The sequence below is a fragment of the Pelobates fuscus genome, chromosome 2 (genome assembly GCF_036172605.1).
Source record: "Pelobates fuscus isolate aPelFus1 chromosome 2, aPelFus1.pri, whole genome shotgun sequence".
Lineage (NCBI taxonomy): Eukaryota > Metazoa > Chordata > Amphibia > Anura > Pelobatidae > Pelobates > Pelobates fuscus.
The window spans coordinates 396,553,210-396,567,923 of record NC_086318.1 but is presented as its reverse complement, the minus strand read 5'-3'; the positions used below and the strand labels follow the sequence as shown (position 1 = coordinate 396,567,923).

Genomic DNA, 14,714 nt, shown 5'->3' with positions numbered 1-14,714 from the left:
ACATGTTGCCCCTTGTGGATAAATTCCCAGTGAGAGCCATCCGGCATTTACGAAGTAAAGGTGTATTGTGCCCCCACTGGGGATGGTCTGCCCATCTCTGCCAGGACTGGCTGCCAGCAGGGAGCACAGGGAAGAAAAGGGGGGCTGCTGCACGTAGGAACCGGCTGTCCTGCAAGCTGCTGGTGGGTATATGGGTGTCCTTGCTCCAACTGGATGCTAGTAGGGTGCCCTGCGTGCTGGAAGGCTGCCCTGGGTGATGTAGGGAGGTTCCCTAGGTGGTGTAGGTAGGTAGAAGGCTGTCCTGAGTGCTGCTGCTATAGGTATAGGCTGCTAGGGATGGAGCAAGGTAGGTACCTCTGCAGGTCAGTAGAACACATTCATCCTGTAACAGCTGGGCGAGAGAACCTTACAAACTTACTTTTCAGCCACATCTTAACTCCACGAGAGAGCTGGGTGGAAGGGTCACATGGCCCCGGTGAGTGGCTCTTTGATGTTCGGGTACTGAAGATCGTTCGCGTACCAAGACAATTTTTACTCAAAATCTTAGTTCGAATACCGAATTGTTCTTGAATAGGAATGTTCGAGTTACGAGGTTCCACTGTATTTTTTTTTTTTTTTTTTAATATGTGTCAAGGTTATGCACTGAGTTGTGAATTATACATTTGGGCCAATATTGCATATTTGCTAACATGGCTATCTTGGAGAATTTTTCAAGATGTCTGTTTTGGCCTGAATTGTGACTATCACTTTGATTTTCCCACAATTCATACTTAAGCGAATAGCCCTGCGTGTGTGTGTTTATAAAAAAAAAAAGTTATTTGCACCTGTTTATGTATTTATATTCATGTGCAATGCGACTAGTAATGATGTGTACATTGTGTGTATAAAAATATCACTATGTAAACTAAACATCAAACTGTTGTGTCCCTGCCTTGAAGAGGGAGGCCCAGTATCCTGTAGACATGCACACCATGGCTTCTCAAACAATACTGGTATCAACAGTCCCAGCATTCTTTGGCCTTTGTTTTGGGTCTAGTCCCACTGCTGCCTTTTGTAAACTAGTGTATAGTTTTAGATTGTTTAAATGCGTATCACTCTGTCTTACCATAACATACTTGGAACAGTTAGCAGCTGGTAATATAATCTAGATTTTTTTGAGTAATGTGGTTGCAGCAAAAGTATCTAATTGAACCAACTAATACAGTGTAACAATACTTTCAATTATCCTGTCTGGAAACCTAACTGAAGGAACAAAAAGTATTAGGTAGGGAACTACCTACAGCAGTGATGGCTAACCTTGACACTGCAAATTGTTTCTGGACTACATTTCCCATGATGCTCTGCTAGCTTTTAGACATTAAAAGCTACCTGAGCATCATGGATAATGTAGTCCAGAAACAATTTACAGTGTCAAGGTTAGCCATCACTATCACTGACCTACAGGAATATTTATTAGAAAAAACTGTTTAGTTTAGTAAAGGGGGGGGGGGGGGACGACCTTACTATCAAAGGCTCTAAATAATTAGGAGATTAAAGCTAGGCGTGATCCAAATATACAAAAGGATAAAGAATATCCCAGAGTTCCATGATAAATCATGAAGAGATGACACAAGGGATAATGTATGTCATCTTCTGCTCATGATTTATCATGGAGCTCTGGCATATTCTTATATATACTTTGTTTTTATTTAATTTTCAGATACACATTCTTATTGGTAGTTCTGTTGGGTTATTACCTTTCTCTAGATTACTTGATTCTTTTCAATAGTTAGTTCAGTGGGGTTTCTAAACAGGACAGGATCCATTATATTAACTTTGGGTGAGAGTATTGTTTCACTGTATTAGTTTGTTCAATTAGATGCTTTTGTTGCAACCACATTACCCAAGAGAATCTCGATGACATTACTAGCTGTTTACTGTTCTATGTAATTTTCATTTTGTTCATTTTCGAAATTTTATATACAGAAGACTTATGTCCTAGACAAGTGGTTCCCAAACAAGTACTCATGACCCACCAACAGTCCAGGGTTTGTCAGTATCTCCATTGGAATAAAAAGGGAAATGCCTAAATCTTAGACTGTTGGTGGGCCATGAGGACTGGTTTGGGAACCACTACTCTAGACAGTTCTGGTTCTGTCAGAGTGACATTTGGTACTGGACCCTTGTGGGGTTTTGGTATCTTATTTTCTTTCTTTTGTTAACCATATAACCATGCCTTGTACTAACAGAAGGAGACAAAAATAATAATTGTAGGACCTAACGTTGCTCTCTGTGTCCTGTATTAAAGGCATTGTAAAAATTATATGTAAATTATGTTGTATTGTTGTTATTTCTTTGTTTTTACTTGACTTAACGTCAGACAGAACCTTGCGTATTAGGCAGAAGTATCCCATTCCTCCACAAAAGGAAGATGGTTTCATCTGAGCTCCATGTGGTTAAGTTTGGCTCAGGGGAGGCCGACAGGAGGTTATAACCAAAACAAATCCCAGGAACTTTTGTGCTTCTGTCCACATAAACAAGAAGCATGACTGTATTTCAAAGGGCGGCTCGTTACTGTACAAGAAGGTTTTTTTTAATATACAGCGTTGACTAACATTCTCTCCAAAAACAATTGCAGAGAAGTGCTAGGGTTTCTGCTACAACATCCATCCCTATAAGGTAGTTTTGATACTAATGTGGGGTCTGCAGTGAACTCACTTTACTCTCTCTCTGTGTCTTTGATGCTCAAAAACTCGATGTGATTCTAAGGTAATATAGTCGACCATCCTGTGATGTTTGAGTAGTACAGCATTGTGTACACTGTTGCTTAGGTAAAAAAAAACATTTCATATGAATACGTCTTGAACTAATGATACAAAAGGAGAATGTATGCTGTCCCTTGATGTTTAGATTAAATTACCAAGCCACATAGTAGCTAGTATTGAAAGGACGGCAGGTACAACAATAAAGGCAAGCTGTAATATTTTTATTGTGTCCTTTTTGGTTGATGTATATTTTTGTGTCTCTCTCTTTGCCTTTTCCTTTATTTTAAAATGTAGAATCTGCTTAGAAGTTTTTCCTACTAATCACTATTGATCCTGTTCAGCCAACACGGCTCAATGATACAAGCCAGAAGACATTTTGATTTTCCAGGATCCGTTAATGTAAGTCCCTTTTTAAGTATCACAAATAGTACTTCATTTAAGGATTTTTTTCATGTAAACCCATGTGGATTACTCATTATTTGAAATATTTCTACTTTATTGTGAATCAATTAAGCCTGTTCTGCCCAATTTGCATACGCTATATCCTGATAAAACCATAAATAATTTTTATGGTTGACTGAGAGGGACAATAAAACAAAGATTGCTGGATCCACTTATGATAGTAAAATGAAAACTTTCATTAAATGTGTCGTCCGTTTTATTTTTACCTCCATTCAAATTCCAATTCTTGTAGGCCACATGCAGGAACCCATAAACCCACACCCATATTGTACACAGTTAGTAATAAGTGACCTTTAACTGTTACTATAAATTATTACTTTTTGTGGACCGATTTAACGCAAACATAAGTATATACCTACTTACCTTTTAACGTTGTTATCCTCATAGAAAATTACAGCAAAAAAAATACTTGTATATGACCTTGACTTTCCTACTGGACAGCAAGCATGGTGGTGTGATTTGATTTCAGACTCGAGCTAGACACAGTTCCTCCTTCAACAAATGAGTCTGAGAAATTCATTTCCAAAGAATCTCCAGAATAGTTTTCTAGAGCAAAATTCTGTGTAGGATGTTTTGAATGTAACGTTGATATGCTTTGCATGATAGTGGATCTGAAAATGTGTCTTAATCTATTTAAATGTGGGCACACCATAGATTGGCATGGTATGTTCCATTCTCTTAACCCTTTAAGGACACATGACGTGTGTGACACGTCATTATTCCATTTTATTCCAGAAGTTTGGTCCTTAAGGGGTTAAAGAGCTACAATACATCTTCAAGTTAACAATTGATAAACCGTTGAACTACATTGAATTCTTGTTTGAATCCAACAGAATGTATGCTTGTGTTTTCCTTTTCTTTGTTATTTCTCTTCCGTCATAATTATTTTAAAAACTGTGGTGCTCTTATCATTTGTAAATATTTTTGTACTTTTCATTAAAAAAACAAAACAAAAACATTTCTGGTATCCAGTAGATTTGTTTAATTTTTATATATAGATTTTTTTATTCTTTAGTTATAGAATTATGTAGAGATCTCTGTGTAGGAACAGACCGTTCCCAGTATGTAATATTGTTTGAGTATTAATCGATGATGATATAAATGTTCTCATCCACCTTTAAAAAGTGACTTCCAATTTGTATACCTTGTCTGCAAACATTACAACAATGCCTCTAACCTCAGACTCTAACATAATAGTAAAAACCTATTTGCTGCGGTGAGATCAAAAATGTAATGTTATGTATCTGTATACAGAGCTTTTTAAGGGATTTTTGAGACCTATACACGTCCCTTAACGTATGACAGAGCTGTACAGAAAGGGCACCTATATATTACAAACCCATTACAAAATAGTTAAAACAATTTTAACATGAGTGATGTTACTCTAGTAATTCAACTTGATTGCAGTTAACGTGTGTGATGTGTGAGTAGCTCACCAGCCCCGCTCCATAAATTAAACTATGTAAGACAGGGGGCTCTCTTGCATTTTGAACACCTTTCAATAAAAAATACATGAGCTGTACTAAATCATGTAATTTATGGTTATTGGGGGGGGGGGGGGGGGGGGAGGAGAATTGGCTTAAGGAGCACACACATTTTATATAATTTGTGTTGCATTTGTTTTGCCTGTTAAACTGAATGTTCACATAGGATCTTACGTGACATTTTGTTATGCTATGCTATCCAGCCATACTGTGATAACTTCATTCTAGCGCAATGCAATTGGTGTTTAATGTTATAATATAAACTGACAGTCTTTAACTAAATAGCTTACCTGTTACATCTGTGCATGTTACCTTGTAAAAAAGGAAGTAAAAGACAATCTTGGTTCATGGCAGTACCAAACAAACAAAAGGGAATGGTTCTTTCATATATGTTTTACAATATCATATGCAATATTCTACATGAATTGGAGAAACTGAGGAAAGAAATGAATCACCTCTTATTATTAAACATACATAAACTGACACGCTAATGTGCCAGCATGTTCACATGGAAGAGCAGCAGCATGCTGCCCAAGATGGTGTTTATCCCTACACACTACAACAGTTTCTCTGATTAGTCCTGTGCTGAAGACCCTTTGGAACCCATTTTCTGAGGGCCTGACTTCATGAAGACCTGGTTCCCCTACAAAGGTTAACCTTAAGGGCATGATGGAGAATGTTCTCAGGTAGATCGTCGCTCACAAATTGGTGGATACACCTGTGATACGCCCAGCGCACTATTGGCCATCCAGTATCACTTATTGCTAACACCCAAAAACCACAAGGCTGGAGCAATTCGACTGTGTTCTGTATCTGGCGAGATGGCAATCCTGTCGGCAGCATGTATCATTATTCACTTAAACCAGAAGTAGGGAAGATCAGTCTTCCCTTATCTATCCAATCAAACGCTTCAGTGGAGACACCAGTAATTCCAAATCACATTTGTTCATGTACATTTGAGGTCCCAATTCTGGGTCTAACTATACCCCAGTAAGGTCAGTCATATAATCTACCTGGACCAGAGAACTAATTGGTGCTGTATTTCTCAGTGAGCCTTCAACTTCAGCATGACTTGCAAGAGGCTATCGTAATCTACTACTGGTGGCACATATTGAATAATTGGACCCAATCTTGACGACACATTGGTAATGGCCTGTGCTTCTGTAAGAACCCTGAGGCTCCTGACCAGTTTATCTGTGAGAAGAAAGTTTGACTGTTGTAGTGCCAGTTGGGCTACATTTCTATCCCACCAAACACAATGACAAAAGAGTGAAGGTCATTTTACCAGACCCACCTTTTATTTCGTAGACTGATGGCGTGAATTTAAAAAGAATACATGGCGAGCACTCTCTATCTAAACATACAAAAACTAGCACATTCACATATGAAAAGCAAGTTCTGAGCAGACATGTCGCAAGATGTTAATGCCATTTTCTCAATATTATGTTTCCTTGTAAAAAAATAAAAAATAAATTTATACCATAGGTAAGCAGCCATGTGTAAAACATTAAACTGGGTGGACGTGAGTGGTTTTCTCATCCAACATTACTGTTTTTTAGCCATAAAACCAATATAATAACCAAATATATTGAATTTACGTTAAGTATTCCTTCTTCTTTGGAAGTAAAATTGTATCCCACTAAATAAAATATGATGAACCTTAATTTGCATATTGTTATTTATGAACAGATTTTAGTACAAAAACAGCCACTGTAACACAAGATCAATTTCAGTATTAATAAATCAAAGCATATTAATCCATATTTACCCATAAACTGAGTTTCTACTTGACTGTGACTAATCTGAAGACAGCACTTCAATCCTAAAGCTCATATTAACTAACACATCAGTTTGACCCACAGACTTTCTTCTGGTGCAGAATGCAATATGTTACACTGAGCTGACTCCCAGGCACAATGCTAAATAAGATAAAAAAAATGGTATCATGGATCCATCCATGGTGTGAAAAACTCCTTAAGGTTTATTTCACACACATTTTTTTAAGTCCAACAATGCTGCTATGGTTCTATGTTTCAGTTACTAATATAACCAACTAATCTACCAGTAATGCCATAATGTGACAGGGTTTTGTGTATTTTAATATATGTTGCACCATATCAGCAGGATAGAAGACATTTTTTTCAATTACATCTGCTAGAAGTCTAACTGGAGAGACTGCACGTTTGAGCAAGCTTTCGTTTCAACTCTGATAGACACAAAACTCAGCAAGGTCCTGAGACCTCAAAACCCTGCTGAGTTTGAAGCAAAATACAATGCCACCGGGCAGCATAGTCACAAATCTGGATGCTGAAAATGTCCCTCAATTGACCTCCGTAGCTGGTACTAACCCAAAGCCATTTGAGATCCAAATTTGTTCTGCACTACAAATCTGTATCTAGCACTTTATATTCATCATACTCCTCTTGAGCTTTATAGGACAACTGTCACCTACAAACTATTTTTATATCAAATAAAACTTTTATATTTATAATATATAATATGACGGGATCCTTCAGCCATTTTGACAGGATCCTTCAGCCATTTTACATGCACCTTGAGACAGACAGTGTTTGAAGCATCCAGTAAGTCTCTATGGTATTCTCAGCTTCTTTGCATGGAGTGAAACAGGGAAGACCATAGAGACTTTTCAAACATCATCTGACCAAAGGTGTATGTATATGGCTGAAGGATCCTGTCATATATTAAAGGTTGTGTTTTGTTAAATGTTTCTATACACTTCATTTAAAAAAAAAATCTATTTCCTTTCAAAACCAGATGAAATGTACATTTTATTAAAAATAGTTATGAGGTGACAGATGTCTTTTAAGTGTCCAAAATGTGACATTTTGTGAATAAACTAAGTTTAGTGATCTAGTTTGATGCACAGATAGTAGAGAATTTGTAGTTCTTATCACACAGCCATTATGACAACTCGTGTAAACTTCAATTCTGCTTAAAAGAACATGTTCTCAATACAATGTGCAAAGCATGTTGTTAATAAAGTTGGTTTGAATGGAACACTCGCAGAATATGCTAAATATTCTGCATATTTGAGATATGCAGAATAGTATTTGAGATACTTCACAAAAAAATAAAACAGAAAAACATACTACACACAGCCGTAATGCTGAGCACAGCTTTGCTAAAATAGGTTGACTATCTACAAACATTGGATCTCCAGTTTATATGGACCATTCTACTGCCTGAGCATCGTGAGATCTAAGTAGTCCACAGCAGCTGGAAGACCAATAGTTTTCATTACTTTAATAAACAACATGGGGGGGGGGGGGGGGGGGGGATCACAATACATTCAACACATTTTTTAACTAATTGTGAAGTTAAATTACTGTGGAAATTTTATACACAGAGGCACAGCCCTTGTTGCTTAAGTTGCTTAAGAACTTTTGACATGGTAACAAAAATAACATTTAGCAAAATGATTGAAGTTAAAGTACCAAAACAACTTTAGCTTTCTGAAGCAGTTTGTGTGTATAGATCTTGCCCCTACAGTCTCACTACTCAGTTCTCAGCTATTTAGGAGTTAAATCACTTTTGTTTCTGTTTATGTAGCACTAGCCACACCTCATATATATATATATGTGAAAGAACTGGGATACAGCCGTGTATCTATAAAGGAATTCGCAACACATAGGGGAATATTGTTACAAATACAACATTCGCCAATGTACTCCTCCAAATTCACTCACACCTTCACTCTCTCTAGAGGCTGTGACTCACACGACCTTCATGAAAAAAATGGTTTAATTTCCAAGTAGTTCAGTGTGTTTAATTTAGACGTTTTAATCTCCTGCTCTATTGATTGAACTTTAATCACACACAGGAGGCTCTTATAGGCTCTACCAGGCTACTAACAAAGCAGAAGATACAACATTCTAAATTAAACAGACTGTGCAATAAAGGAAGTTTGAACATTAGATTTCACTTTACAGGAAATAAAATAAATCTAGGGAGACTGTGTAGGTCACATGCAGGGGAGGTGTATAAACAAAGTGATTTAACTCCTAAATGGCAGAGATCCGAACAGTCAGACTGCAGGGGCATGATCTAAACACTAAAACCACTTTATTAAGCTAATGCTGTTTGGATGCTTATAATGTCACTGTAATAACTGTAAAACCAGGCTGAACTAAAATCCATATAATTCTCAATCAGCACATTCCTGAGGCTCATGTGAAATGCAGTACAATACCTAGAGTTTGAGAGACTTGTTTCCAAGATTCACCTAAATGACATAAAAAAAGAAAATAAAGTATAAAAAGGTAAAAGAAAAAAAACCTCTTCGTTATACATCTCCCACAAGTACAAAAATATTTTTTTATTGTTAGTTTGCCTTTGAAAAACTGGGCTCAGTCATCTTTGGTGGTTTTAAACTCAGGCATACTCCATACCCTTCGTGTGGGCAATGCTTCTCTCTCAACATCTTCAGAAATTGTCTTAATGTCACTAGCGAAAGGATAAATTCTGGCTCGAGACTTGAAGGTTGTAAGAGATAAACTCATGGCTCGCTTTGTGTTCCATTGCTTTGCTATTTTCTTTGTCTCTTCCTCTTCTTTCATTTTCTCAGAGGCTTCCTGTAGGACCGAGCGAAAGAGACGTGGTACCTCTTGCACATCAGGTTCATACTCTGTGACAAGCTGCCTGAAGCTGCAAGAAAGGACATAGACAGTGAGAAATGCGCCATGAGGCCAATGTACTCAGATGTTTGATGAGCAAACGAAATTCAATTTGTGAAACAAAAAAAAAAAAATACTAACACAATTTATTTTAGTAACAATAACATGAGTTTAAAATATGCTCCGTTAAAGTTGCTGAACTCAGGGAAATAATTAATGCACTGGCCTGTTTAGCACTAAATATGATTGCATGGACCTTGAATAGGGTTTTGGTGAACTCCAAAGATGATGGATTTTGGAAAAGATAATGTGTGCAAATGTGCAATGGTCTTCAGTCAACTGGGCCATACATAAGTGATGGGAACAAAGAACAAAAAAGGAAGATCTAGAGAGAGATAGAAAACTCTTAATCTCTATTAAGATCGACCAGAGTAGGTAACCCCTTCCTAATAGTAATACTAAAATTTAACCTTTAATGGAAATAAGATAAAATAAAACGAAATAAACACCAATTGTACAAATAACTAAGAAAACAAAAAATAATAATACAAAAAATAGTTTAAAAAGGAGTGGATTCTAAATAACTGTGGTAGTGGACAATAGATATTGTGAAAAAATCAGCTATCGTCCTTCAAAAACCACCTATAGATAGAGACTATAGTCCAGACTATTCCCAAATACGGGGAGGTATAGAGAGGTAAAGGGAGAAAGTTGGAATATGAATAAGGTTAACCCTTAAAACTCGTGAAGTAAGGGAATTAAACCATACATGAGAAAAATTATTATTATAATAGTATACTGGCTAGCAAGTGCTAAACAAACTTTGTACTAAGCACTTATAGCAAAAAACCTAGGTCCTTAGGTGGAATGGTTAGCAACACTAAAAAACTGTTGCATATAAGCTAACAAGTGGGTACTGTAACAAAATACCACTGCCAAATTAACACTTGTAGCAAAAAACCCCTGTATCCAATAACCAACTGGACCTCAAAGTTTACAGTACAAAGCTATTCGGCTAAATTGTATTGCCGACAGAGACACTCTCCCCCTAATATCCCTCTTGCAAAAACCTCAATAGTAGCAATATTAGAAGCAAAACTATCTAGTCTAAACTAAAGGCTCGAGGTCTGGAACTCACTCCTAAACTAGCTACCTGACGCGCGTTTCAGCGCTATAATTGCGCCTTCATCAGAGGTACAAGCAGCGTGCTGTCCTACTGACGGCTCTTTTATATCTGGAGAGCCGGCAAACATGAGGAGGGAGTTGGAGGATTCGTTCGCGCCAAAACGGCGTTTCAGTCTGTTCCGCCCATCTGATTACGTCATGGGCTGATTGGCAGGATATGCAAATATCTGTCAAGCCACCTAGATGCTTACTTCGAAGTAAAGTAAAAAGACCCCAAATATATGTTATTGAAAAAACGAAAAGAAGGGTTTAAACCCTCCTACAGACTGGAGGGATGCAACAAAACTTATAACACAGTCCAATTACCAAATTGTAAAGATCATGAAATAATAATAGTGAAATGTAGCAAATAAAAAACGGGTCTAATTATAACTTAAATTTATCTTGAAAAAGGCAGTTATGATAATGACAGAATCCAGAACTCCCAACTCTTAAAGGAACAGATATATGTAATCCAAGTTACTCAAAAATTAATAAAATAAAGGTATTTACAAAAATTTATGAAAAATATACAGATTAATGGTAAGAGCATTGCTGATGGTATAAATTTATGCTCACAGTGTAATTCATTTTTCAATGAAGGGAGTGAATGTGAACCCTTCATTTAGACCATTGGGGGTCAGTGTATTAAAACTGTAAATCCAGGGGGGGCGTGGCTAACCGCCGAGCAAGATGGACGTCTGAATCTCTGCTCCGGCACGAGGGCTCCACTAAATTGCGATAATCAATGAGCTGAAACCTATATATTACATAAAACCTGATGGCTTCATCTAAAGCGAGGAAAGCTGCACTCAAAGCAGAAAAATTGAACTTTTTCGGCCCAAAAACCTCCTCTACAGCAGAGACTATGCGGACGGCGGAACACGAGGGCGCGGAGGATACCACCCCAAGCCCGACGCCAACGAGGCCGGAGTATCCTAAGCCTATGGATTACTTAACTCAAAGCACTTTCGAACAGGCAATGGAAGCAATGGCAGCAAGACTGATTTCCACATGGCAGTCAACGGCTGACCAGATAAAGAAAGAGGTGAGGGACCTAACAACTAGAACCTCCGTAGTTGAAACTCAATGCCAAGAACTAGCCTCCACACAATCCGCAGTTTCCAAGCAACTACAGGAGCTGAGCTGCAAAGTGGAGATCATGGGATTACGCATGGCGGACCACGAGGATAGAGCTCGAAGGAACAATTTACGACTCCGAGGAGTACCCGAATCAATCCTCCAAGACGACCTGCAAGCGCACGCACGAGGTCTCATGAAGGCCTACGCCCCGGACATACCTGCGGACATGCTCCTGATAGACAGGATCCACAGGGTGGCGAAGCCTAAAAACCTACCTGACTCCATCCCACGCGATGTCCTCCTCAGAGCTCACTACTTCCACATCAAGGAGCTGGTCCTCCGCTCATACCGCAGTAGGGATACCCCGCACGAAGACTTTCCATCGGTGCGCCTCATGGCGGATATATCATCAGCTACGCTACGCCGGAGGAAAGACTACACCCAGATCACCACCACACTTCGCAACAAAGGCATACGTTACAGGTGGGGCTTCCCCACGAAGCTGATTCTGTCCAGACAAGGGAAAACATTTGTTATATCATCCCCAGAAGAAGGACAGCAATGCCTGGAAAAGTGGGGCCTTATGAGGGAGCCCCCTGAAGACGCCTACTCCACCGACCGCAGTCTACACCGACCAACGAACATGAACTGACATACCTCTCTGGAAGCGCTGAAAGCGCTTACCGCAAGTATCATTGACTAAACAAATATATTCTTTGCAAATAGATTACAGCTTAAATGTATATGCATACTGTTTATATGCCACGTGTATAACATGTCCCCCCTTACTAATATGTATATACCGACTCCCCAGCGCTCCTGCGAGCACCTAAACCCGTCCGACCCTCCTAGGTTGGGACTGCCGCCGCAGGGGGGCTGACTAGACGACATCCCTGCGATAGATCGAGTCGCCTGCACTAGACTATTCCCTAGGCCCGAGGTAATTGTTGCTTAACAACGATAGCGAGAGCCAGGAGCTCAGTAAAGAGATCCCAAATGGGGGCTGCCCATGCACAGCTAGGGCACATACCCCGTCCTAAGTTGCAAAGCTAAACCCTTGGGTGCGAGAAGATCAATGTTTCATAAGTCCACTGTAATCTATGGTGACCAGAATTGCCGCAGGCCAGCAAGCTTACGCTAAGGCCAGGGAGGCCAGGTATAGTCAGGTTATCTGAAAAAATAGGACATACCAGAATCACTTAATCTATAATGTTGAAGAACATACCGTTGCTCACGTACCTCTTTACAACGTTGTTTACTGTTATATTGTACTGTTATTATGTTACACTATCAGGTTCATCTTACCACTTTAAGACATATGGTTTCAGCTCCACGCCAAAACACAAATTGGAGCCCGTTAGCCACGTACTTGGAAGCCCTAGCTCCTCAACCCCGCGGCGCGACTAGCGCGCCAGACCATACGGTCCCTGTACATAGTTCCCGTGTTACTGTAACACCCAACCCCACTCACACCACCACCACTACCTCCCCGACACCACAGTCACACGAAAGAGCCAGTCAACACTGCTGAACCCACAGACAAAACCCTCACACGCCACAACAAGTACCACTGAACATGATAATCTATTCACATAACACCAAAGGCCTTAACACGCCACATAAACGACGCATGCTACTAGATGATATAAAGAGAATTAAAGCAGATGTGGTCTGCGTCCAAGAAACGCACTTCGTAACCAATAGGGTCCCTAATTTTGCCCGCAGAGAATACCCTACGCAATACCATGCGACTCACACCTCCAAATCCAGAGGAGTCTCTATACTACTCCACAACTCCCTAACGGTAGAAACACTACGAGTCAAAAAGGACACCCAGGGAAGATACATCATCTTACACTGTAGAATCAATGACCATCCATATATCCTAGCATGCTTGTATAGTCCCAACGACCACCAACGCAACTTTCTCCATAAGGTCCTCAATAAACTACCATACGACACAAACGATCCCAAAATTCTGTGTGGGGACTATAACCATACGATGGATACCCGTCTGGACTCGACCACCCCAAGCACCTCAGACAAACACCTTAAATTAGGCCCGAACAATAAAGCATTTGCAAAACTCATCCACGAAAATAGCTTATATGACGTCTGGAGAACGAAGCACCCCACGGACAGAAACTACACATTCTTCTCACAAGTACACAAAACATACTCAAGAATAGATCATATACTAGCCTCTGGTAACATGCTTCCCCGCATAGAAGAATGCTCTATAGGAAACATAGTATGGTCTGACCATGCTCCACTGACAATGACACTAAATTCCAATTACCTGCACCGAGGTAAACCACCATGGCGCCTCAACGAGTCCCTCCTCCTCGACAAAGACTTCACAGCATCAATGGCGTCTGAATTAAAAAACTACTTCGAGACTAATGACAACACGGAGACCTCAATGTTCTCCATATGGCAGGCCCACAAAACGGTCATAAGGGGCTACCTCATCAGTCGAGCATCATATCTAAAACGCAAACGCGAAAAGGAACACTTAGATCTCCTACGAAAACTAAGAGACACCACCTCTGCCCAAATATTGCACCCCACTGAGGCTCAAGCAAAAGACATAGAAGACGTCACCGACCAAATCAACACATTAACATTCCAAAAAACGTCCCATATCTTAGCAAAACTGAAACTGAGAACGTACACTCAAGGTAACAGAGCAGGGAAGCTGTTAGCCAACTTACTTAAAAAACAACAGACTAACTCTAAAATACCACATCTGATTGCAGCTGCAGGTGACAAAATACATAACCCGCAAGACATTAATGACTGTATGGCAGATTACTACCATTCCCTATATAACCTCAAAACAGACCCCAACCTGCATCAACCGACCTCTAGGGAAATAGATGACTTTCTCCAAACGGTAGAACTCCCAACGCTTTCCACCGCCCAAAGGGATGACATACAACACCAGATCACTACACAGGAAATCATAGATACTATCAACTCACTCCCACCAGGAAAATCCCCTGGCCCAGACGGACTAACCAATGCATATTACAAACAGTTCGCACCAATCTTAGCACCCTACCTGCAAAAGGTATACCACTATGCCATACAAACAGGGCAACTACCACAAGAGATGCTGATGGCCCACGTCGCCACTCTTC

At 39.6% G+C, this 14,714-nt stretch overlaps 1 protein-coding gene across 2 annotated transcripts in view; it reads right to left on the bottom strand.

The window, feature by feature from the left end:
* Nucleotides 1–7,990: 7,990 nt before the first annotated feature.
* The window catches only part of RD3 (RD3 regulator of GUCY2D), a 29,126-nt gene continuing 22,402 nt past the window's right edge, over nt 7,991–14,714 (bottom strand). For both annotated transcript variants that reach the window (XM_063443858.1, XM_063443857.1), the window contains one exon: nt 7,991–9,355. In XM_063443858.1, coding sequence (XP_063299928.1) covers nt 9,058–9,355 — 298 coding nt within the window. In that variant the 3' untranslated portion in view covers nt 7,991–9,057. The remainder of the gene's footprint in view (nt 9,356–14,714) is intronic.